This window comes from Ammospiza caudacuta, chromosome 3 (assembly GCF_027887145.1).
Source record: "Ammospiza caudacuta isolate bAmmCau1 chromosome 3, bAmmCau1.pri, whole genome shotgun sequence".
Lineage (NCBI taxonomy): Eukaryota > Metazoa > Chordata > Aves > Passeriformes > Passerellidae > Ammospiza > Ammospiza caudacuta.
Genome location: NC_080595.1, coordinates 22,043,835 through 22,069,972, shown reverse-complemented (window position 1 = coordinate 22,069,972; position 26,138 = coordinate 22,043,835). Strand labels below are relative to the sequence as shown.

The 26,138-nt window shown below is 46.9% G+C and overlaps 1 protein-coding gene across 2 annotated transcripts; it reads right to left on the bottom strand.

The window, feature by feature from the left end:
• Positions 1–678: 678 nt before the first annotated feature.
• DUSP10 (dual specificity phosphatase 10) lies at positions 679–25,585 on the bottom strand. 2 transcript variants are annotated; one of them, XM_058801889.1, is made up of 4 exons: positions 25,537–25,585; positions 23,152–23,997; positions 5,883–6,260; positions 679–2,868 (listed from the first exon to the last, which is right to left on the bottom strand). In XM_058801889.1, the coding sequence occupies exons 2-4, from the start codon at positions 23,951–23,953 to the stop codon at positions 2,603–2,605; spliced, it is 1,446 nt and encodes a 481-aa protein (XP_058657872.1). In that variant the 5' UTR covers positions 23,954–23,997; positions 25,537–25,585; the 3' UTR covers positions 679–2,602. The 2 variants fall into 2 exon arrangements, with proteins under 2 accessions (XP_058657872.1, XP_058657873.1); XM_058801890.1 differs by lacking the exon at positions 25,537–25,585 and having other exon boundaries at positions 23,152–24,285.
• Between the last annotated feature and the right edge of the window lie 553 nt (positions 25,586–26,138).

Sequence of the window (26,138 nt, the reverse complement as noted above, 5' to 3'; positions counted from 1 at the left end):
TAAACACCAGTACTTACATGGCTGCAAACTACATCCTAATGCACTCAGCATGCAGTGGCTGAGGCTGAACCAAAGAGAGGATGTTGTGAGTCGTGTTGGTGCAGCACAACCTTCCTCCCTGTCAAAGTGCTCGAACAAGAAAAGCAGTAACGTGGAAGATGACTTTGAATCAAGTCCTCCTTCCCTTCACGCTGGGTCCCAAGAATGCAGCTTGCACACCTCTGGTGAATAACACAGTGTTTATGGCCACAAACAGGCTGCAAGGATCAACTTTTCAGCCAGCCCCCAGCCCTGTTGCTTCTGCTTTTGGTTCTCTGGTAAGAAAGGTTTTCTAACCTCCTCCCTCCTACCTAACCAGGGGCACCTGCAGCTCATGGACAGCTGGAAGAGGTTGGGCCCAAACATGGGGAAAGGGGGGAGGGAGGGAAGGAGACCAGCTTTGCTAAGGGACTTCCTTCCTTCCCAAAGCAAAGGCTCCCAACCAGCAAATGGCACCCTCTCTGTCCAGCCACACTCTCCCTTGGCTCCAGGAGCAGTCACAGTTCAAGAAGTTTTGCTTCCTGGGCAACTATCGCTGCCAAGGATGTTTTCAACAAAAGGACCAATAATAATCATAGAAAAGAAAAAAAAAATTAAAATTCAACTCCAGTAGAAAAATAATTTAATAAAGGGATAAGTTTCAAGAAAGTATCAGTATAGTAACAATATTTTAAGTAAAATGTCCACAAAAATATACATGTCTAATGTGACTATACATTAAGTTTTCCAACAGATCCTTTTACACTTGGTTCAGTCCATGTAGGTTTTCATCTAGGAAAAGCCTTTACTGCTATCCGCCTTCCTGGGACAGATCAGTTTGCACAACAGAATCACATGGAAAACGTTTTCTAACTCCTTTAAGGGTCATACAAATAAACTTTAAGAGGTGGTAACAATCCAGAACAGATCAGGTCATACCATATCATTAAAAAAAAGTGAGTACAAACAAGGAAAGTGAGAGTCAGCTGCCCAAGGGACACAGGCAGAAACATCAGCCCTACAATACACACCACACAACACTGACACAGCTGGAAAAGGAGGGGCATGAAGGGAAGAAGGGCAAGAGGGAGGGGGAAATCCCAGGAGGACAATTCCCAGGAATTGTGGAACTGCTAAACAAGGGAGTTATAGAGAAGCCAGGGAAAAGCACATGTGACCAACATATGTCTAAAAACTGGACAATTTTGTAACATAGAAGATAAGCTAACTACAGGAATATGAAAAGGAATCAGTGGAGATTGTTTATTTCTTATTTTTCCAAATGGCTACTGAGCTGTAGAAATAACAGGTCTGTTCCAAAAAGCCCTTACCAATAGTGCTAATTCAGCCGAACCAGAAAGAAAAACCTGGTTACAGAGAGATGGAAGAGTACAGCAGAAAGTAAAGAAAACATGTTCCACCAGCAGAGGACAGGAACGCAACACTGAAGGGGAGATGCCAAACAAGAGAGATCAATGTTGTCAATGGGAGAGGTACAATGCCACAAAAAAACAAACCAAAGGGAACAAAACAAAAACCCCATCCCATAAAAGAAAATGGAAAATGGCTAAAGAAATAAAAGGACACACACTTTCCAAAAGATTTTTTGTTTTATAATCAAATTTCTTTTACATAGACAACTGAAACACACCAATATTTTGTGCGAAAAATATTTTTAAATAAACTTTGCTTGTTCTACATTTTTGTACATTCTGATATACATATGTAACAAGGTTTATGGCACTGTAACCAGGATCAAAATCATACAAAGGAAAGAAATAATTGCTCGCATTTATCCTTTCTGAATCAAGCTGGCTGCTGTTGCACTATTAGACTTTAAAAATTATTACCTTATTATTAGTGGGCAGCCAACTCTTAATTGGTTTGAGCACTCAAAACAAACCCCAAATTATTATTGCACAAGAAGCCAGTGAAGGCATATGGCATAGAATGATCGAAGTCCCTTACTGTTAAAATTTAACACCCCAAAATAGAAAAATAGAACTGGAACATGAAACACGCCAAATAAACTTTGTTTTCTTCTTTAGTTTGAGTCAGGAGTGTGAAAAGTGCCTTGCAGACTTTTAAGCTGCTCTGATTTCCTTTGCATCAGTGAGCATTTTGCACGGTCTTTGCAGAACGAAAGCCCGTCTGTTTCAGGGAGGTTTTTTCTGCTTTGTTTTGGCTATTTGTGTTTCATCTTCAACTTAGGTTTCTTCAGTCTATGAACCTGCACAGACTACTTAGCCATAAACTCTACAAGTAGCCGGAGAGGAGGGAAAAATAAAACTTAAAAGGAAAAAAGCCCAACATTTCTTCTTCCTGTTGTTTTTATTTTAAAAAGTACTCTTTTTGCTCTGAAGCCTCCCTGCTGTGACGGTGTCTGAGAAGGAAATCACAACAGCATCCCAAACCCAGCAAAGTTCTTGGATCTTTTAAAAACCTTTCGTTACAAAAAAGGTTTTTATTCACAAAAAGTTTGCCACAAAACTCCCCTTTGAAAGCTAAAAAGAAAACCCCACAACCATCCATCACTGCCCCAAATCAGGTGAAGAACAGGTTCCACCTCCTCGCAGCGTGGCCATCACACGACGGTCTCGACACCGATCAGCTTTGGTGTGAGGATTCGCGGGGTGACTCCATTGTTCAGGTCTTCTTCGAACTCCAGTAACTGCCCCATAAAGTTAAGGTTGGGGGAAATGATTGGTCGTTTTCCTTTGACAAATTTATAGGCATCTGTCATGGTCATGCGTGTGTGCTTCATTAGGTACGCAATAACGATGGTGGCAGATCGGGAGACACCGGCCTGGCAGTGGATGAGGAGACCTTTTCCACACTGATGAGCTTCCTCTGCAAACAAGACAGACAAAAGAAAGTAAGATTTCTGCCCCTTTGTAAATCAGAACAAGCTCAGTGCAATTAAGAGTAACTTAATGTGAAAAGTTTCTTGATTTGGAACTTTTCATGGTGTCTCTTCCCCTTCCCATCCAGCATATCTTCCCCCAAGGTTTCAGAGCTACTGAATGTGAAACCCCCAGTCCACTCTGACACTGAAAATCCTCACATCCATTCTCTGCTCTTTATTAGTGGAACCATGCATTGAGAGATGCTGCTTCACTGCCAGGGAGCATTTTGTGAGGAGGGCAAGGTCCATGATGAGGCATCTCAGGCTTCATTTCCACCTCAGTTGCAACACCACTGCGTTATGTCAGCAGCTCAACCTCCCTGTTTTTCAGAGCGGGGAGCCACTTCTAGAAACCAGCTATTTTCAGATTCAATTCATAACAATACATGTGTTTCAACGCCCTTTCCTCTGAAGCTTTACAAAAGTACTCTTGAAATGAGCTTCAGTGGGTGTCTCTGCAAAAGGAGGAGCTGGATAGACACACACACACCATTAAGATTCATCACTTACAGGGAGGCACCCTGGCCAGCATTTAGGGGGGATAGAGTCCTTCTAATCACATGCTAACAGGACATGAGAGAGGACAGTCACTACCATACCATCCTCATCTGCCACAGCTTGCTGTTAAAACAGGAGATGGAACTTCCAGGAAGTCACACTTCCAACTACTTCTTTTATTTCAATCCACAGGAGGAACATGAATTTAGTTTGCAGGTTTTGGCACGAATCCAACCCCACCAAGAGTGCAGTTCAACCCACCCCACATGTTCAACCTGTACTGTGAGAGCATAAATGAAGCCAACTTCCCTCTAGACATTTTTGCCAGTTAGTATTTCAGAAAGCTGAAACTCTCTAACGCATTTTGACACACATTCCCAGAGATGATTTCACTTCCTATGGCTTTAGTCTTAGCTAAACCTGGGGTTGGTTGTGGTTTTTTGAAGACATATTTAAAGAAACATAGGCTAACAATCCACAGTTTAAACATTTCCAAATCTTCTCAAATGCAATTTAAAGTTTACCCTGAGGAAGGGAAAGTTTTGTCCGGTTACTTACCCAGCTTGTTAATTTGAGAGGGAAGAAAAATTCTCAATGGAGATATATTTGTTTATTAAAACAAAGACAGACCCTCAAGATGTAATTATTAAAAAGGAAGTAAAATGGGTTTTGAAAGGCTTTCTAAATCTTTCCAGAGCAAAGCTGCTTTCTCTGCTCTTGGTAAGGTCACAAGCCAAACACTATCTTTCAGTGGTTTTGAGAACTCCAATCCTGCAATTCAAGGGATGAGGGGAGCAGAAATCTCTCTCTTGTACCTCAGAAAGACCTCAATGGAGCTTCACAGTCTCTTTACCTTAGCTTAGCCTATTGCATCTCCTCACCTTGTTCAACTTGAAGTTTAAGGTTTTACTGGATTTCTTGATACAGCTGTTTTCCTAGAGGATCAAAGGAAGGTTTCCTTTTTTCTGCCCTTCACCCAAACAAGTGTTGACCTTCCCAGGCACACAGTACCCAGCAGCTTGGGAAGCTGACAGCACTACTGGTACTGCTGGGACTGGGTTAAGAACACAAGGGAAAATTTGAGTTAGAGATCCTTCAGTACTTCACACTGTAGAAGACAAGCCCAAAGGCTCAGTGTGGTAAGATTCACCTGAACTGCAGCATAAGCAGTGATTTCTCTATTCGCTCCACTAAAGCAGTGTGGCTGCAGAGCACAGGCACCAGCACACCGTGACACCCTGCCAGACACAGACAGGCAAGGCTGAGGAGCCCTCTGCCTTGAGCTGCCAGCCCTGCCCAGCACACTGCAGGGGCAGATGGGCTCACAGAGACCTGCTGAGCCTGGCCCTCCTCCCTGCTCCCACAGCTGGGGCCCAATCCCTGCTGAGCCTGAGTGCACCTGAGCGCAGAGCCAGCACAAAGGAGGGCAGGGAGGAACATGGCTCTGCACCTCCCTGCCATTATGGGGTCAGTCAAGGACCTACACTGTGCTGCTCACACAAACACAATTCTTCCTTTGTCTAGTACTCCTCCATCAAGCCTGAAGTATTGGTAAAGGAATTAGCTCAGTCTCAGCACAAGAAAATAGAATTTTATGTCAGTGGTTCCCTTGGCATATTTCAGAAAACCTCTTAGGACACATACTTGTGCTAGCAAAGCACCTTTACTATGCCACAAAAGCAGTGTCCACAAAGACATCTAGAGGGGCAAGGAAAGGTCCTCAAAAGCTTTCAGTACCACATGCTGAAGCCCTCTCTGACCAGCCCTGCTTGAAGTGGCCATCTGGCTTTAGCCTAGCTGAGCATGGCGCCAAACTTGGCTGAGGGCTGTGCTGTGCTGATTGTAATGAGGTCCAGAACAACACTGCTGGGTCACTTCTTCAGCAATCTCCACAACAAGCGATGTGTCTGTGGTGACCTCTCTCACACAGCCTACAGGGTTTAGAGGCTTATTAATGCAAGTTTTCATCACTATCCGCTCAACCACGCATACACGCATACACTCTGAAGCTACAAATCTAATGGTGGAACAAGCCAAGTGTGAAAGTTTGTCAGTTTTCTCATTGAGTTAGCAAAGACTGAGAGACCATTAAGAACAGTCACTACGAAAAACTGGCTGAAAGCCACTGTGTGGAAACTAGGAATTCAAAGGAATCAAAAAGAGGGGATGACAAAAGTCTCAATTTTTTTGAGTTTCCTGAATTTAGAAGCCTGGAGGTAGGCGTTACTATCACTGGATAAAAACTGTAACCTCAGGCTATTTAACCAGATGGGCCAGAGATGAGAAAGGACAGAAATATGACGTGCCCAGCATTTCTGACAACCCAAACTAAAGGAAATGTGGCCTTAACCAGCCTTCAGAGTTGCTGGCAAAGCATAAAGTTCACTCTCAATTGTTATAACGGGTAAAAATAATAACAATGAAAAAACAAACAGAAGTATTTCCAGGGAAGGGTAATTACCAATGAACTCAAAAGCCTCTTCAAAATACTGCCTGAGATTCTGCTTGTTGCTGTCAGTGGCTGGGAGCCGCTTGTAGTTGAACATGCCTTTCTCATAATGGTACAGGGGCAGGTGAGTGGTCACGTTGATGACGTAGCCGATGTTCATCCTCTGCATTTTCTCCAAGTCCTGAGCGTCGTGCTCGTTTCCGAGGAAAAGGAAAGGCAGGATGGGGGTGAGCTCAGCGTTCTCAATGTCTGGCGTGGTGGGGATGGACTGAGGTAGCACGGGGGGCACGGCGGAGGCACCGCCCCCTCCTCCCCCCTCGGGGCACTCCTGCAGCTGGAGGGAGTTGTCACAGAGGTTTTCATGGTTCTGCCTGAAACCGCTGAGTCCTCCTGGGAAGAGAGATCAAGCAGATACATTGGTTAGATACCCCAAGATTCCTTCAGAGCACACAGTGGGGCCACAAGGACTGGAGCTGGTTCTGCTGTCCCCATCACTGCTGTAACAGTGCCACTGGGCTGTCGACAGCAAGGGTGGCATGAATCAGCAGCAGGCATTGTCCTTCCTCTGTGCGGTGGATGGTGCCAAGGAACAACAGGGCTCACAGACAAACATGCCTCTGTGCAACACCAGCCTGCTGGGGCTGCCTCACCTACCAGCCCATGCGACAAGGAAGGTGTTCCAAGAAAGAAACTTGACCAAAACTAAGGGGCCAAGGGGGCTATCAGCACACTAGAGCAGAGCAGCAAGCCAGATGGGACAGTCTTAGCTTTACCTATCCTTTAGCAGGACTGCAGGGCATCCCTCCCACCCAAAAGCTCTGAGGGGGATGGGAGCAGCTCACCCCAGCATCGCTGCAGGGAACAGCATGTACCCGTCTGTGCGCCCAAACAAAAGAAAACCACTCCTTGTAACCTAACAGCAACTGAGGTGCTTGCTTAACATGTGGCAAACAGCTCTCCTTCTGCTGCCCCAGCCACCTGAAAATATCTAGCAAGAGTTATTTTTAGGACATTAAAATGGATTGGGAAATGGATCTGAGGGGGGAGGGAGAAGTCAGTTTTTCAGTGAAAGAAGCTCATGCCTTCCCTGTTCTATTGCTGGCTTTTTCAATAACCATTACCCTCCCCTTACTTTTTTCTTTTTTTTTTTTTTTTTGAGGAGGGTGGCTTCACAGAGCTGGAGCAAGCAAAGTGGACCTTCTTTCTACACCTCATTCTGCCCTGACATCAGCAGCAGGCTTCCCACCTGCTCAGTTTCCATGGCGATCCCACAAAGCACACAATGACATCAGCTGGCATGACATCAGCTCTTTGAGTGCAAACAATACAAGAACTACTACTTTGTGCAAGGCCTTTGGTAGGAGGCAGCAGCGTTCCTGGGAGTCACTGATGTAATGCTAACAGGTGGCTCCTCTGAAAGAAAAAGGCAGAAAGAGGAGAAACGCAGGGATGTGTTCCCCACCTCACACACGTTGCTGTTGTACCGGGATGCCTGAAGTCATGCTCAGCATCAACACGAGCCAAGTGCTCAGGCTCAATTGCACTTTGTTAACTGCAAGCCAAAAAAAACCCAGGAGAGGGGAGAGCGACTCTGAAGTTACTAGAAAGAGCCTCACTAGCCAAAATAAATGCAGAATGTCACCCTCCCAATAATGTTATTCAAAAAGAAAAAAAAATAAAGAGAGAAGCTACTTGTCTTTTCCATGCTCTTTCACAGTGATCCAGTGAAGGCATTAAAGTGAAGCAAAATATGCCTCCACTCAGGCTCTGGATCAGACACAGCAAAGGGTTTCAATGCCTACTGTTGAGGGCCGCAATTCAAATGTCCAATTCAAGTGTCTGTGACATGCTCAGGGTGGGACCCACCCAGGCCCATTTCGGTGCCCTGTGCTGCATTTCAAGGGCACAAGGCACTCAGACTAGTTACAACCATCTGCACTCCTGTAATGAAAGTGTCCTTTTCCACATCCAAACTCGTGTCCTTCACGCACTGCTAGCAACGTCATTTCCCCGAAATCCTTGAAATGCCTACAAAATGCAAAATATTTCCCCTGTCTCAAAAATGTGCTTGTCTTCAGCTATTTCTGCTGGTTATAGTACACAGAGCAAACAGATTTGCCTTAAAGATCTCTATTATTTAAGTTGTTATAACAGGGGATCAGGCTAGAAAGAAGAGCAAGGACAAAAACTAGAGCTCAACTGCACCACCTGGCCTCAACAGGGCCTGAAAAGTCTTCTCAGTCCACTCAGGAAAATAAACAAGATGATGGTCCCCAAGCTGAAGATGTTTGAAGTCTCATCTAAACCAACAGCCCCAGCCTACAGTCTAGGCTAAAGACTAAACCCTAACCCACATTCCCATCTTTCTTAATGGGCAAGCAATCCATTCAACTTGAATACTCCTGTTTAAACAATAGCTAAGCATGCTGGGATTCCCAAGAAATCCCCTGAAAAAGATTTTTTTTAGTGACCCCAGAGCCAATGCTCATTTTCCACCTCTCCTGCTGACCTCTGGGAATAAGCAGCCATAGGTGGAGGTAGAACCCCACTGGTTCCTCACTGAGGTGGGGACACACTGATGGTGTGGCAGACACCATCTCACTTCACCAGCTGTCTTGTAAGACACAGCAGAACATCAGGGCAAAGGATGGGAAGGGACCCCAAATACAACATACAGAAGATGCCCCAACAAGTGGAGTAGCCAGACATATAATACCTTCATTCACAATTTTTTTACAGACATTTACAGACATTTGCCAGTGTCACCATTCCTAATGTCAATTCACATCCCCCACTCATCTCCTCATGTGAGAGGAGAGTTAAAAAGTCAGTTCAAACAATATTTAAAGCAACCCTCAGAGCAAATGTTCCTGAAAGAACACATTACTGGGGAGAGGATTACTAACCTGAACTGGCTCAGACATGCCAGCCTGGGGAGGACTGGACAAGAACACTGGTACCCAGGAAATGATGCAGCAAGATGCAGTCATGGCAGCAAGCTGAACTCTAATCGAAGAGCAGGAGCTTAGCTTGTATCTGTGCTGCCATATGAGTCATGAAGGTCCCAAAATGGACCCAGACACCCCCTGAGTGTTGTTCCATTCTCAACACACACCATCCTTGTACAAACTGATTTATAAGGCACTAGAGTAATTTAAGTGGCACTCAAGCACGTATAATGCTCAGGCTTTTCTTAAGTTTGAGACTACCTCCCAAAACAGGTCCAAGCAAAGTTAATAATGATCAGTCCGAAAGAGAGGAGTGGATTTTCCACACGAAGATAAATACAACATACAAAGTATTCAAATGCATCTGCTGCTATTTCGGTTCATTTCAAGTCTTCATTTAGGGAGAGTAGAAAAGGTGGGAGAGAAGAGGCTGTTCCCACACCAGAGGCCAACACAAATCTCTTGCAAGCCTGGTCTAAGAGTTGATTCACTAAACTCAGTAAGGTGCAAGACACCAGTGCTACTGACCACAACTCCAGATCACAAGGAAGCTCAAGGCATGGATGCAGAGACACAGCTTGGGGTTGTAACAAAAACTGTTTTGTGATTGACCCTGCCCAAGCCTTTCCAAACCTGGGGAATGAAGGAAGCACTACAGAGGGCAGTAACAGCACCTGTGGCCAAGAAGCACAACTTAGCAGAAGCCTCTTACTAGCACAAAAGCTGCATTTTAAAAGCAGCTTTTCAGATGCTGTTTGCAATATGGGAAAAGCCTTCATCATATAGAGACAACCCAAGTAGAGAGGAACCATAATATATCCACCAAGAAAGCCCATGGGAATGCCTGGCAGTCTGTTGGAACCACAGCCACAGAGTCTGGACTCAGGAGTGTAGCCACCTTCAGTGACCAACCAAAATGCCAGCAGGCAGATGAGCCACTGATGGATGTCCATTTCAACACTGCCCTGCCTGCAGCCCATCTCCCCTGGCTTTAAGCACTCCACAGAGCTTGTAATGACTAAAGCATGAGCAAGTATGCCCAGCCAGTGGGATGCAGTCTCTGCATGGGCACGGACAACATCCCAAGTGCCTTTGCTCTGTTCCAGAACGGCTGCTGGGCAGGTGTTCAGAGGGTTGAACCTAACCAAACTCAAACAGAGATGGACATACAAGGACACTCAGCACTCTGGGCAACCCAGGGTATTTCTTCCATGAGGAAATCAATCAGTGAAGTGGAATCTTTGCTGGCAGATGGCCTCACATGGCATTTAGCAGAATACAACAGAACACCAAGGGCTCTTTGCTCACCACTGATGCAAGACCCAAGTTGCAGAACCCTTCTTGCAGTTGTAACTGCATGACATTTTCCAACATCCTGCCCTGCCAGAACAGTTAATAAGTGACAACAGACTTTGGAGTGTCTGAGACCTCAAAAATTTTGGAGAAGTTTAAGTCAGCACCTGACGTGCTCCAGCTATTCCCACTCATTTGTTCAAATTCTCTGCAGTCATCTGCCCATAAACATCTCACTTAATGCTCCTCAAACTCTCCCATCAGGCAGCACCCAAGCAGCAGCTGCACACAGATTTTCCAGCTCCAAAGCCACCCAGGACCCCAGGGCTCACACCAGCACTGCGAGACCAGGTGAGCAGCTGAACAGCAGCCAAAGAAGCTCTGAACAAATTAAAAAAGACAAGAATCATGGGTCTGACAATAAATTCATGCTTAACACAGTGTCTGTCACTTGCCATCAGAAAAGGGCAAATACGATGCAAAACAAGCACAAAAGGTACAGTAAGAATGAGGCAGCCAGCTTTTTATGAGAGACTATGGCCTTGAAATAGCATCATCTTCAAAGAAATCCAGAGAAACAAATTTATAAAAGTGGATTGGCTGGTTGGGGATTTGCTTGTTTGAGGGGATTTTTTTGTGTTTGTACCACAGAAGCTTTTTAGTTTAGGGGTTTTGTTGTTTGCTGTTCAAGAATATTGAGAATTTAAGTACAAGGAGTACAGTAACACCTGGCCTCCTCCTCTGTCTCTCCTTCAGCCACCACTGCTGCACTCTGGCTGCATTACTATATGCAAACTAGGATTTGGGTTCACAATATGCTTTGGCACATTTGCAATATGTTTCCTATCTGGAAACAGGTTCTTGCCCCAAAGTTAAGGAAGTAAATGACCTTGTTTCCAGTGGGAGAGCTTAGAGAGAGGCAGCTACAGTCAAATACCCTCACCACAAAGCAACACCTTTGCATTACCTCATCGGTGCGGATATACTTTGTTCTGACCGTGGCAGGTACTGGGTGTTCCCGCTCCCTCTGCAAACAGGAACATACTTTTATACATGACAGACTGCAGATGTGGGAGCCACATTTAGACTAAGCACGTGGTCTTAGGAGACAACCAGACCTTTTATATGGTTTTCAAAGCTGTCCAGGCAGATTTCTGGATCTGCTCATCCTTGATTACAATACCACAAAGCTATCTTGGAAAAAAAAGGGGGGCAAAAAAAAGAAAAGCAATGCACACACAAGCACAAGAAGAACAGAAATCCCAGGACACTGGGAAGTATCAGTGAAAGAGATGTTCAATCTGTAAATTCCCCCCCTCTCGTGTTGCTGGGCTCTTGTGGGGTGCACACCAGAGAATCTGGTGTTACCACAGTTCTGGTCACCACAAACTTTAGTTGCTCAGTAGTGAAGCCAAGCTTTAAAACATCCACTCAGCATGTGCCCTGTCAGTACCATCACAGCAAACCCTGCGGCTGTGTTTGAGTGAATTTAGGGCTGAAATGTCACAGGGAGCATTTGGGGTGCAGGACAGAGACACTCAGACAATTGGTGTGTATCTGTTTAAGACAATGCTTTGAATTTGTGCAATACAGCCTGTTCCTTTAAACCTGTGACCTCATTTATTTACAATACTGCAGAAAAGCACTGCCAGAAGCAACAGCTGATGACAGTCTCATGTATTTTTCCACTAAGACAACAATTAAACTGCTCCTGTGTTATTAATGAACAGATGACTTTGTGTCAAGTTGATTCAAAGCACAGGATGCCTCAAGGTTAAGCAAACATGACTCCAGCACGTAAAAATAGAAGTTAGGTATTGTCCAGATGCTTCGCCCATCCAGTGCTCTCCTCTCTCCTCAGCCTCCTGAGCAGGAGGGCCCAGGTCTCACAGCCAGCCCCACCATGCTCCCAGTAGTGTGGAGGTGTGGAGAGGTCCTGCTGCAGGGTGGCACACTGGTCCTGCTGAGCCACCCCCACTGCAATGCCACCATGCGGCCTGCTCCTGGGCCATGGGCCTTCCACCAAGGCAGATGCTGCTGTACAGGTTGAAGCAGAATTCTGCCATTATAGGCCCAATCCACTCCTAGGATATGGTCAACAACCTAGACCATCTCTTCACACCACCAACACAGCTAGGGCTGCAGGTGTAGGTGTGCTGAGCACCAAGGAAACTGTCAGGGAGGGCATGGAGGCACAGGGGTTGCATCCATTGGGCACAGGGCCTAAGGCCACCTTGCAGTTGTAGATGCAGCCATCACAACTGGCTCACAGATGTTGCTGGAGTGATTTTAGCCATAACAAAGATGGTTCCTGGTGTGTACTGGGGATTATGCTCTGTCCATCCTGAGGCACTGAAAGAAGGGATGCTCAGATCTCAGAACAACACAAGACACCCACTTTCCTTGCCCAAGCAGGGCTCTGCTTCCCAAACTTCTTCTACAGCAACAGGGCCAATCCAAGCAGATCACTGTAGGAGTGTTCCTACTCTCCAAGCAGATGGCCATCTCCTCACCACAGCTACAGCTGAGCAGTGCTCAAGGCTTGCCCTCACTGCTGTAGCAACTTTGACATGGCTGGAAATACTGTATTTGCCCACACTGCAGGAAGAACAACTCCCTTATATCCACAGGGGTGGGGACCTATTGGACCACACTCAGCCAGGTGACATTAGTGAACTGCTCACCTGCCTGTGGGATGTTCAAGGAAACCCTGTCGTGGGGCTTTCCCCGTCACGCACACAGCATTCAGCAACAGATGTGCTGCAAAAGATTAAGCTTTGAGCAAACATAAAAAAGTAAAAGTAAACAGCACACACAAAGAACAGCTTCCACCTCGATACACTCAATCTAATCTAGTCTCTCCCTTGAACTGAGCTGCCAACAGCACTTCAAAAAAAAAGCAAAACTTCACATTCCAAAGAACTTGCAAGGTCAGTTTTTTTCCGTGTGAGAACTATCCTGAGAGGTCAGTTTGTACACAAATTCTGGCCTAGAGGAATCGCGAGGACATCCTTGACACAATGGCTTTGAGGTCCCTTTAGAAGTCAAGAGTGCAACGCCAGATAAAGAGGAAAGGTTCCCCCTCAGCATCAAGGGACATGCACACATGTTTGCATGTTATTTCTAATTTTATCTCACTATGGTTCTCACCCCTCGTCACAGCACATCCTCTCTCACTGGCTTTTGAGGTCCCTGGCCTCATCCACTTTTATTTTTTTCCTCTGACACCATCACAGCAAAGCTGGCTCTACCAGGGTCACATCCTGGGGAGGCAGGCAAGAAGCCATCCAAAACCCCACTCCCTGCCAGACTGTGCCAGAGTTGCTGGCTCTGTCCAGCTCCATTCTAGTCTCCTCCCATCCCACCACCACCCATTTTCAACCACACCATCACCCCCCAGGAGCCTCCCACACCTCAACACATGACTTGCTTTTTTCCACCATCAGCTTTCACCTCTTCACTTTTCCTCTTCTCGTGACTACTAGATCATCTAAATCCATTCCAATTAGAAAAAAACAGTCTTTCTTCCTTGACCTGCCACTAGAAAACCTTTCTTGGATTTCAGTTTAACTCTTCTTCATACTTTTTTTGTCTTAAATTCAGGGGTTTTTCTCAGACCCTGAACACCCAAGCAAACCCACATATCCCATCCATATCACCCCTTTACCTGTCAGCTTTTCCAAGAGATGCTACTAACCTTTGGACTCATCAGCCTGTCCAGAAGCCATCCTGAATAATTTGGGACCCCCTCTCTGTATTCAAGACCGTGGTTCCAACTTGTAACTGGAAATCTGCCCTGTGTTACGGGAGTGCTGAGTCTGCTTATTTCAAAATAAAAACTCAAGTATTCACAGGAAAATAAGCTAGCTTTCTTCAAACCACTGTGTTATCCTTGGGGAGCGGTCAGGAAGGTGAAAGAGAAGGCCTGATCTGAATTTTGGTACAAGGATTAAACCATACAAGAATGTAAATAGGAATAAGGCAGTAAACCCCACATCCCAAACACACTATGGTGACAACTCCGCAGCCACCAAGGAGGACTGGACGTGCCCTCCCTGGAGGGCAAGCGTTTATAGCAGAAACTCAAAATTAGTCACATTACAAATTCTCATGGCAAAAGTATGTGTTCCCATGGGGATGCAGGCTAACATGAAGTCCAATTAAATAATCACTGGAAATGTCAGCATAAACCCTGAAAGAACACATACTTCTACTGTGAAATGCTCCAACTGGAAATCATATTAACAAAAAGGTCATCAAGAAATGCTAAAGCTATGTACAAAAGAGGCAGGGGAAGTGAGGGAGGAGGGAACAGAAACTATTTTAATGCAATACAATACCACAAATGGTTTTATATTGACAAAGAGCTATGGGTCTGTTTTCCCAGACAGAGGTAGAGCTGAGCAGATTTGCCCAAAACAGCAAGTTTCATTTGTTTTTTAATCGATTATCAGTTCCCTCCCCAACCATGACCATATGCACCTCTCAAGCAAGAGGCCTGGACAGAGCCAGCCCAGGAGCAGGACACGGGCAGCTGTGGCTCAGCACGTCTGAGGAGGCAGAAGGGTCCCAGCACTGTGTCAGACACACACAATCCTGGATGCGTAGGAGCAGACCTTTCTGTTTAATCCAAGCGCTTTAGAGAACACTGACATTTTCATGCTTCAGCCACCCATTTATTCTCTTTCCCCTTTTAAGGGCAACCTCTCCAGGACAGTTTCTTTCTAAAGAGAGAGCAGGCTGCTTTGTTTCTCCTGAGAATAACACAGGCTCTTTTCCAGTCCAAGCCACTGCTCCTCTACATCAGAAACACCAGCACCATGCACATTAATATGAAAGGAAAACAGGGTGCTGATATAGCACACTCTCATTTGGGAGTACCATCCATTCCTGATGAATTTAAACTCTTTTTAGACTGAAAAGTTTCTACCTTTTTATCTAGAAATAACAATATCTGGCTCTGATTTGACATTTTCTAGCAAGGTATTGCAAAACACATTAAGGAAAAACAAGGAAAGCAAAGGATGGTTTCTTGACATATCTCAGTGCCACAGAGTCCAAATTAAAAGCAGCACACTACTGGAACTAGCATGGTGTATGCTAGCCCCCACTTTGGCAAAAGCTTCAGGGCCAGCTCGGCTGGCACATACATCCCAGTCTAAATGGTCAAGGAACCAAGGGTAGCCCCCAAAAACCCCACAGGCAAAGAGAAAGTTGACCAAGATTGCATCCATATTCTTCAGACTCAAGGCAAAAAGGAAGCAGGGAGAGGGTGAAGAGAAAAAGGCATATTAACAGAATCCAGAGCTAAACAGCAACAAAACAAGTAATATTTCCAGCTAGATGAAAATCAATCCTTGTGTCCAAATAAAATAACTCCTTGTCTCCACTAATATTTCCCAGGAAACATAAGAACTCTGTTGTCCCCCAACAGTGATGATGCTCTGCCTTCCTGGACTAACACATATGAATTTAAGAATAATTTCATTGTAAACAATCAGAGTGGTTGTGTACCTAAAATATGCCAGCAAATTTTAAGCAGCAGCAAAAGTCTTATTTTTAGCTCTCATCCACTGGACAGACAGATTCCCATTACCTTAACAGAAAACAAGAATAATTAAGAGCCCAGCATCAACATAGTGCAAGTCAACTGCTCCAACAGCAGCTTTTGCTTTAAAGCATTAGTGTTCAACTGCTTACATAAGGCTTAATATCACATTTTGGCATAATGAACTGGAGACAATCAATTTGACTGGTATGACAGAAGCTTGCAAGTTTTCTTCTATTTTCTTTAGGCCATTGTAAGAAAAAAAATATATATGATAACTATGTGTGGACAAAGAGTAACATTTGTTCTTTTTATTACCTTTAATTAGAAGCAGCTCTTCTCTGTTGCAGTGAATCAAGTGGGAATTTATCCAGACAGCCTGTAGACTTTTTAAAGCTAGGGCATAGTAAAGGAGTTGGAAACAAATGTGTTCACATCTCTATTATTATTCTCTTAATTTATATTTTCCAATTTACTCCTTCAAAGCCCTGATCTTGTAAGCAGGGTGTTGCATGCACACAAAGCAGCACTTAACCCTGGCAGGAGCAGTGGTTCCCAAACCCTCCCACCCAGTAGGAGCATTTCTGTCCTCCAGCAGCAGATTGACAGATTTACATTCCCTCCTGACCCCACCATGCCCAGACCCTCCGGTGGGCACAGCCCAAGGCAGAAGCTCCCACGGCAGGAGCTGTGGGTGGCTGTACCTGGGCTGACAAAGGGTGGCACTGCTCCAGGCAGCAGCAATCAGAAGCTCGTTCCTTCACGTCAGAGGGATGAGGTGGCACCCAGACCTACAAGGTCCCGGTTGCTCCCTGCAGATTGCCCAGTTTAGGTCTCTCTGCACACACTCTCCTGGGACAGGCTCACTGAAACCAAGTGCCAGGAGATCAGAAGCTTGTGCCCCTTCCGGATCCCACTCTTTTTACTGGGAGCAGAGCATTCCTTTGAAAAGGAGGCAATTCCCTCACCCAAGCAGAGAAACACATGAAGATGAACCTCTATTTAAAAAAAAAAAAATCCAGGAGGCAAATCAGAGCCTAAAATTTGCAAAATTATGTGCAAAAATGCACAATCAAGGGAAGAAAGAGGGTGCTCCGAAATCCATCTCCCACTTTCTGCAGCAGGCAGCTGTGCTGTCCCAGGGCACCACTGCGACTGTGGATGGAGCCAGGGTCAAACACACTTAACACCAATGGCAACGAGAGAGATAAGCTCTGTGTAACAAATGGCACAAAGGGCATTAAAAAAAAAAAAAAAAAAAAAACGAAAAAAACAAAACCCAAATCAAACCAACCACAACAAACCAAAAAAAACCCACATCCAAATCAGATGAAAATAACTTCTCTACACCTCATGGCAAGTTTGTTGTGTTGGCTTAATCAGGGCTCCCCTGGCCACAAGACTGCCCTGCTATCTAGGCCCAGATTTATCCCTCTAGTCCAGTTCCTCCCTTCTTGTACCACATGGCGGACAGACTTGCTTCTCCATCTCTTCCCCTTTCCTTCCAGTCCCCAAAATGCTGCTCTAGAACTAGGTCAGAGACCACCTCTGGGTAGAACACAGGTCCATGGGGAATCAACATCTTTCTAAGCAGCAGAGGACACACCAAAAACAACCTTCAGAGTGCTCCCAGATGTGAGGCTGCCTTCACCATAGACACTGATTGAAGCAAAGAGTTTCCTGTACTAAAAAGTCACAAGATATTTAAACAAAATGAAATAACAAAACTCCCAAGCTCCACTATTGAACCACAGAGCATTCATCAACACACTGTGCAGAGACCATGAGCACCCCTGAATCTCCCAGCTGCAGAAACACGTCCCCTGAATCCCTCGTGCCTCCTGCCCACAGCAGTCCCCATTCTGCCCTGTCACAGGGTGTCCTGAGTGGCACTGCCAGGACTGGTGGCCAAAGCCAAGAACACTAGTGCACATTTCAGCTTTCCCACAACCCTCAACACTCACTGGATCAAGAGTAGGCGAAAAGCCTGCCAGAGCAAGCTGAAGCAAATACAATATTCAAGACAGCACCTTGATCCCATCTCCTCTCAACCAGACTCTTTGCAGCCTTTACTTTTCCATGAGGCAGGGAAAGGTGATGTCCATGATAAACACACTGCTCTTCTTTAAGCCCCAGCTTACCCAACACCTTTATGATAACAACAAATTAACTTTTACAGTACAGAGGTGTTTAAAAAACTGCTACAGACTGATTCAGGTGAGAACTTAGACTCAAAGCTTCAGAAAAACAGCTGCTCACAGTAATTCAGGTCAGCCTTGTGATTTCTGTAGCCAGCACTCTCCCAAGCCCACCAGGGACTTCCCAACAAGGCCAAAGCACCACACAAAATCTCATCTCACACACAGACGGACAAGGCACTAGGTTATCTTCAGATTACCATAATCTATTTATTTAAATAGCATGACTTGACAGCCCTGCAAGCTGATGCTGAATGTTTGAGAGGTGTTTCCCTCCTGGCTGGCTGGTGAAATTGCAAAGCAGGGAAACATTGAGATGTCTGCATGCTGCTTATATTTATAGCATTTCTTCATTTTTGAGTTGTTTGCATAAATAAAAACCCCTAAATATAACGGGGCTTTTCACAGAGTAAAAAGTCATAGCCTAAAGACAAGGGACGGGCCCCCTCTTCAAACGCATCATCAAGCCAAGGCAATCTAAAAACTTCTGTGCTCATAAGTGTAGTGAAAACTTTGGCTGCTGCTTTGGAAGCAAATCACACATGTACAGGTGTAAAACACTTTTTTTTTAAATAGCCCATCTGTATTAGTTAAGATCCAGACACCACTCAAAGCTCAAACACAGCTACCCTTCCATCCCGAGCCTCTCCAAAAGGTTCTGTTCACCTTGAGAACAAAAAGCCAGAAGACAGACGAGCACACCATCCTAGAGAGATTTCAGTGGAGGAAATTCTCTGGCAGGGCAAGGCTAAGGGCAGCACATGAGGCATTCAGCTAATTATAATCCAACATCTACCTACCAGGAACATCATAGGGAATGTTACCCCAGTTTATACAGAACTGGAACCAGATTTTTCTTTACAAGCATCAGAGAGGTTTGCCTAATGTAACATTTTGGTTCTTTATTCCATGGGTATAAGAAACTGGGGAGCAAAACCTGGGGCGGGGGGGGAATCTCCTTTCTATTCCTCTGTTTCCAAGGCACTGCCATTGCTCTCATTCCAAGGACAGTTAAAATGTGATAGGCACCATGCAAGCCAGCACAGCAACCTCTCAGATGCCATAATCTCAGAGAAAAAGCCACATTTACCATTACTGTTGAATAGGCAAAGTGTAGAGGTACCTCTCCTCTGCATAAGTACCCTCAAAATATGTCAAAGACCCTGGTCTCCAGCCACACCATCATCCTAATTTATCTATATGCAAAAGGTAATGACACATACAAACAATTTTCTAGTATGATGGCAAAGAATATTATTTATTCCAGTAGAAAGATACTTTAAGCACCAGCAATCAGAGTCTGAACACTGAAGGTGAAATCTCAGCCCTGACAGAGCTAGCAGAAGCTTTTCCCCCCGTGAATGATAGGGCCAGCTCTCCTCTGCAGCACAGAGGGAATAAATTTCATTTTTAAATGTTAAGTGACTCATGTGAAGTGTCCTGTGTTTTTAAAACTACACATTTCCCTATTACAACCATGACCTAATACTTATTCAGTGGAGATCTCTGGTGGAAATAAGTGCCAGGCACATGTTTTGTTGGTCAGCTGGATTTGTTGACCATTACATCAAGTTTTACTTTCAAATACACTTGTGCAGTGTAATCCAATTAGGGTTTAAAGCAACACTGACACTGTTAAATTCTACAATTAATCAAAGTAATAATTAAGGTATTTGTACAAGTGACCAGGTCAGGTATTCCAAAGGCAGCTGATCACAGTATTTACATGAATGTAGAAGAATATAAAGCAAATAATTATTCCTTTTGTAAGGAATAATTACTTGCTTACAAAGCCCCTCTGTAGTTGTTTCAACTTTGCTGATATGTGACTCTAGGTTGGTAAGAGATCTGAAACTATTCTTAGACCATGGCAGAAAGCATGAAGTGGTTTCTTGGCAGGTCTTACACTCCCCACTATAATGAGAGCAAGTCACTTCATTTATTTCCCCGTCAGATGAGCAGAGAGAAGACTGAAAGGCAGAGCATAAATAAACTCCTCAGACTGTGAACAAGAACAAAGAAACGACCAGGTTTTGTGGAGGAACCAGCTGGTTCCTCCCCATCTCTTTTGCAGAAGTCCAGCCATGAGTTTACAGCATATAGTGGGAATTAAAAAGAAAAAGCCAAATCATATTCTTGACCTCTGCTTTTAAATTCCTTGAAGTCAAACACAGCAGCCCTTACAAACTAAACACAAGACTTAAGCAGGTTCACAAAGCTCCTGCTGCTGGGTCTTGAGGAAAAGGAAGAACAGCAGGATGGAGACAATGCCACTGGACCCTGGTCAGGGAGACAAAGGCAACTCCTCTTGTGTTAAAAGCTGCCAAGATGTGCTGGCATAGATGCTTCAATTTTTCATTTTATTTTCCTTTGGAGATTGAATTTAGCTTGTGAAAAAAAAAAAAAAAAAAAAAAAAAAAGCTGAACTCCAAGCTTAAATGTTTCAGTCATAGAAAACTAGTACTTTTCATCTGAATGCAAATGAATTTCCCACTTTCCATTTTGAGGTCCTAGGAACAATCTTAAGCATACCAGCCCCCAAGACTCAAGGAAACTTGTGCTATGAGCTGAGGTGCTCAGGGAAGGCAGAGATGCATCACTGTTGGGTTTGCAGGAGGGAAAGGGGCACACCCTACCAAGGAGGGCCAGGGCTGCTGACCCAGCCTGGGGTCACAGCACCATGTTCTTCCCCTCCCCAAATTCAGCTTTGACATTGGCCTCAAGCAGAAGGGACACTGGGCTCATATCACCGCCCCCATCTCCATTCCAATGCTAAGAAAAAAACATAAATTAAAAAAAAAAAAGCATTGACAAAAACTGAGGCCTTTAGTTTTCAGCAAGCATGGAATACCATGGTCATGGTCATGGGGTGTTGGGGGAAATATGACTTCTTCCTATTTTGTTTATAAACAGATTGAGCAGCAGCTTTAGCCAGGACAGCTCAGGCTGTTACTGCCCGTGTACCAGGACTACCAAATACAGGATTCTTATGGGCTTATTTTTTGTAAAAATAGACGATTTATGCCTGTCTCAAGTATTGCTGTGCCCTGTGGCAAAAGAAATAAGCAAATCTTTCTTATGAGCTTAAATCAAAATTATGCATGTGTTATATTTATGACCAAAAAAATGTTAAGGGAAATAGCAAGAAGAGGCATGGATAGAAAGGGAGGAACTGAAGTCTTAAAATCTTTCATGTCACAGCGTACACGAAACCCTCTCTTGTCACATCGCTAGTTTATACACTGGTCTGCTACATTAAAAATAAACCACACCATCTCTTTTTAACTCGTGCCTAATAAGGCGCGCTATACATACATTTATCTATAGATCACGGCGCGGCCTTGGAAAACAGCAGAGGGTTTCTGTGCTGCTCATAAAGTCTGGGGCACCTCCGAGCCGCTGGCGGGGGGCGGGCAGAGCTGTGGGGCAGAGCTGTAACCCAAGCCCCGGCCTGGCGATGGGACCGAGAGCGGCCGCGGGGCTGACAGCAGCACCAAACATGGGCAAGGGGGCACCGCAGCGGGGACGGCCCTTGGACAGCCCGGCTAGCAACCAGTGTTTGCAAACACAACACGGGCATCAGATGGGCCCGCAATAAATTAGCGCCGGGCAGCGGAGAGCGAGAGAAATCACTCAGAGTAACATAGCCAGGCAAAGAGGGCTCCCCGGCCACCCCCAGTTTCGTTTTAGCGCCTGAACACAGGGACGGGGACGAGCCAGCGCCAGGGCGGCTGAAGCACGACGGAAAAAACGCTACCTTGTCAAGTGAAACTAAATAACGAGTGCCTCCAGCGCCACGCCCCCAGCTCGGAAAGCCAGCCGCAGCCTCCCTAAATGCTGCTTTATCCCATGCTCAACTCCATCCGACCCCAGCTGGAGCCCTCCTTAAGAGAATGGGAGTGGAGTTGCGGTGATGGCCAACAGCTCAGCGCTGCCCAATTACTGCCCTGCAGCTTCATCTCAGCCAGGATCTCATTCCAGGTACTAAAGAAGTACCATGCGAGGCTCAGAGAAGCTACAGTGTTTTCAGAGAAACACAGAGAACACCTTCAGCACTCTACTTTTCTAAGGATAGGAAGGCTTGCAGACTACAACCACATACCCAGCTGCAAAGGCTGTACAACAGAAGGATTACCACCAGAAAGGCACAACTCCAGTGGCAGCTTCACTCTGCCAAGCGCCTCATCTCCTCCTTCCACATATGAAGGGCATCATCGTGACCCCCAGAGACTCAATAAAAGCATACTGGGATCCTGTAGCAAGTATCAAAACAAGCCCAGCATGATCACACTCTTACCAGGAGCAAGGGGACAGTTCAGCAATTTCAAGCTTCCACAAGATACACAGAGGAGTATCTTACAGGATCCCTAGATCCTACAAAGCCATGAAACTCAGCTGAAGAAAAGGGATAAAGTACCAGCCCACTGCATTTTCCTGCCACACTGTGCAGGTTGGAAGTAGCAAGCTGCACAGAAAAATTAAGCAAATTAAATACATACAGTATGAGCTAAGCAGCAAATCCTTCCATAGTTCCCCACTGCCACAGCCAGTCTCTGCCAACCATACCTCCGAATGGCATAAGCACCCAGGGGAAAGGAAATTTAATCTAGAGGACAGCATTGTTATAAATAGGATCTGGAGAATAAAGTGAAGTGTCCTTGGATGATGCCTTAATTGGTGGGGTTCATCTCCACCAGAGCATTAAGGGATAAACCAAATTCCATATTAAAACAGGAGCCTTTACAGGAAAGCCATATACATACATAAGCACTCATACACAGAAACACACCACTTTCAGATCACTCTTTAAACAAATAATTTCCTCCTGTCCATTATTCAGACCCTGTATCACCAAAACTGGGCTTGATTGCTCAAGTTGTGCTGACTGGTCCATGATACAATGCCTCAGACCAAGTGACCTCCCTCATCTTTCCTCCCCCCTCCTTCTACTCTCCCACTGTCCATCTCCAGCGCCTAGGAGTCCAGCTTTACATGGACTAAAATAAGGTTGCTAAGTAAAGGTCAGTCTGACAAACTAAAAGAGAAGTATCCCCTCCTGGACCTCTGCTCCTTGAGCTGTAAATACTCAGAATAAGCACTGGGGGAAATTCTTTGTTTGCACAGACAGACACCAGGAAGCACATTTCCTCCTCCTTACACTTCTCATCCCTCCAGCTACACAAGGACAACATCCAGAGAAAAGCAAGCACCTCTCTGCTACCAGCACCATGATTTGTCCATGGAAGGCATTTGCTTTTGCCAACACACTGTGTCTGGGCAACGAGGAGGATTACCTTTTAGGACTAAGGGCTCCTTGCCTTCTCGCTTGAGTGACTCCAGCACTATGTGGAGTGGCTGGGAAGGCATCACCCTGCTTGGCTCATTGGTATTCTCATCATAAACTACAATTTCTTTGGAAAAGATTCTCTTGAAGGAGTCCTTGCCTTCCCGGCAGGAGATCAAGTCCAAGACTGTGATCTTGCCCTGCTGGAGCCTTCTCCGGCTGATCTTGTCAGAACAGTTAATGTGGACAGCCCCTTGAATGTGGCTCTTATTATACTCCATGAAGGGCCTGCAGTCAATGATGACAGGACCTTGGTTCTGTTGGTGGCTCTTGCTGCATTTGGTCATCTTCTTGGCCAGATCATTGGGGTAGATGATTTTGATGCTGGTGAGCTGCTTGGTGCTGCCCGAGACGGGGCTGCCCACACTGCCCAGCGGGCTCAGGCTGCCGGCATTCTCATTGCTGTTGACCATTTGGTTGGCAGCGCAGGCGGGGGAGGCTCCGGCGTGGGCGCTGCTGGTGCTCGCTTGAGTTTGGGCCTGAGTGTCCTTGTCGTAAGTTGCCACAGTGCAGCAACTGGCACTGCTGCATCCACAACTCAGAGAGCGTGCAGAGCCGTTGGATGAGGGCATATACGTGAGATTAGCAGTCTTTGTGGACACAACAACTCCGCCGAGCAGACTGGAGTGGCTCTCACCAGCAGAAGAAGCAGATTCAAGGAAGCTGGAGTCTAAACACAGGTTGAGATCCTGAGGTCTCACTGGCCTCGAAAGTGCCACTACTACCCTGTCATCTAAAGGAGATGGAGGCATGAGGAGGCTGAGCACTAGCAAGTTAAGAAGAACGCAAGATCACCCTGAAAAAGAAAAAGCAGAAGGGAAAGAAAAGGTGATGAAAACAGATCATGAAATCACATAAACCAAGAGATCCACCAACTTATTTTGCCGACACTCATTATCCCTACAACCCCTTCTGACAGTTACCAGCTCACAGTAGCTGCTAATAAGCCTTTTCAGTGCTGCAGAGAATGCTTCAGCTATCTGCATGTGCGCCCATAGCACGCAGAATCCACACGAGCAGCCTGGACTGTGCAGTGACACCCAGGAGAAGGCATTTAGCTACACGCAGACGGTACTGAGCTATTCCAAAACCCCAGGCTGCAAAGCTCACCACTGATAGCGACAGAGGCACGTTCCCTTACCCCGTTGCTCACTGAAAAGAAAGCAACTACTGGGCTGAGTCCACTACAGGGAGGAGCGTGCAAGAGCTGAATAGCTGAACGTGTCAGAGGTGATATGCAACTTTTCCAGCATGCTGGAATAAAATTAGCCTGTGAATAAATTTTCTGAGACAGTTACAAACTTGAACACATAAGGCTAAACAAAAAAATACCCAATAGAAAACAAAAAAAAATAGCTTCTGTAGATCCTTATAAGCGTGCACCTTGCACTTCCTTCCCCCTGTTAGAGGTGAATCCAATCCCAGTTAAGCCCTTAGCTCCAGGCTCGGGAAGTCTGCTGTTCTCCAGCAGTCCGCGAGGTAAATTCCCGCTCCCCACCACATTTCACAGCTTCTTCAAAGAGCGGTCCCCGCCGCCCCAGGCAAGGTCACTGCCTGCCCCACCTTTGCCTTCCCATTTGCTAAGACGCAGCACGCAGGATTTGAATTCCCCCGTTTCTACTCGGCAGACAACGAAGACGACAGGAATAAAACACCCAAAGCCAGCCCTGACAGTGTGTCACCTTCACCAGCAACTCTGGGAGCAGCCGCAGCTCTCCCTGAGTAACCCATCCCGGCACCAACTTCACCAACTCCACCAAGACCCCGGAGCGGGGCGAGCACTCGCAGCTCCCGCTGGCCGCCCCGGCAGGCTCTGCACCGGGCCGGCTGGGGCATGTCCATCCCGAACAGGGGATGGCGGGGGGCACTGCCACCTCCAGCAGCCACCGCTCTACGTAGCAAACCCGCGGGTGCCTCCGGAGCGCGGAAAGGCGCCGCGACCCGCCCGCCCGGGCACGGCGGAGGTGCCGCGGCTGGGCAGAGCGGGGCCAGCGGCGGCTCGCTCGCTCCAGAGCCTTCCCCAGCCCGCTCTTTTTCCCAACCCTCCCCTCGCCCTATTTAGGATAAGAACTAGGATAAGGGCGCCCCGAACGCATTCGCCTGACGCAGTTAAAATTATTTAATAAACGAGGAAGACAACCCAGTTACCCCAGCGAGGGGAGACAACGAAAGAGCCCAGGAGAAGAGAGAAGCTAAAGTTTTGCCCGCGATCGCAGGGAGCCGGGGCTACCGCCAATCGCGCGGCGGGCCGGGCCGGGCCGGGCCGGCGCTCCCCGCCCCGGCAGCCCTGGCGCGGGCTCCCGCGGCCCCGCTCCGCGCCGTGCGCCGCACTCACCGGCGCGCCGCGCTCCGGCCCGCTGCGCGGAGGTGGCGGCGGCCGCCGCGGGAGGAGCCGCTCGTGCCGGTGCGTGTCGCGCGCGCTGCCCCGCGCGCCGCCCGCCCCGCGCTCCGCGCGCCGCCCGCACCATCCTCGTTACTTTCTCTTTTGCTACCGCGTAAATGTACGGCCCGGCAGGGGCGGGGCCCGCGCCGACGGGCGGCCGTGCCGACCAATCGAAGCGCGGAGGCCGGCCCGGAGGCGGGGCGGTGACGTCATCGGTAGCCAATGGGGAGCCCCGGAGCAGCCGCCCCTCCCCGCGGACGGGCGGGGGCGGCCCGCGTGCGCGGCCCCGCGGCAGCGCCCCCCGCAGGACAGGGCGTGCCCGGGAGCGCCCCGCGCTCGGCCGTGGCCGCGGCCCGCGGGAACGGGGGCCAGGAGAGCATCAGCCCCGCTCCCGGAGTGCGGAGACAGCGGGCAGTGCTACCCGTCCGCCCCAGCCCCGCCGCAAGAGGCTCGGCAGTGAACCAGCGGCGCCAACCCGAGAGGATGCTGTGTAGATGCTTTTCCAAGCAGTCCTTCCCTGTCAGAAACAAGCCCTCCTGAGGTACTTGGGAGGA

Coding starts and splice junctions, on each gene's coding strand:
- DUSP10 (XM_058801889.1), bottom strand. CDS start 23,953: ATGCCTCCATCTCCTTTAGATGACAGGGTAGTAGTGGCACTTTCGAGG. Junction 6,261..23,151: donor GGAGCCCTTAGTCCTAAAAG/GTAATCCTCCTC, acceptor CTCTCTTCCCAG/GAGGACTCAGCGGTTTCAGG. Junction 2,869..5,882: donor AGAGGCTTTTGAGTTCATTG/GTAATTACCCTT, acceptor TCTTGTTTGCAG/AGGAAGCTCATCAGTGTGGA.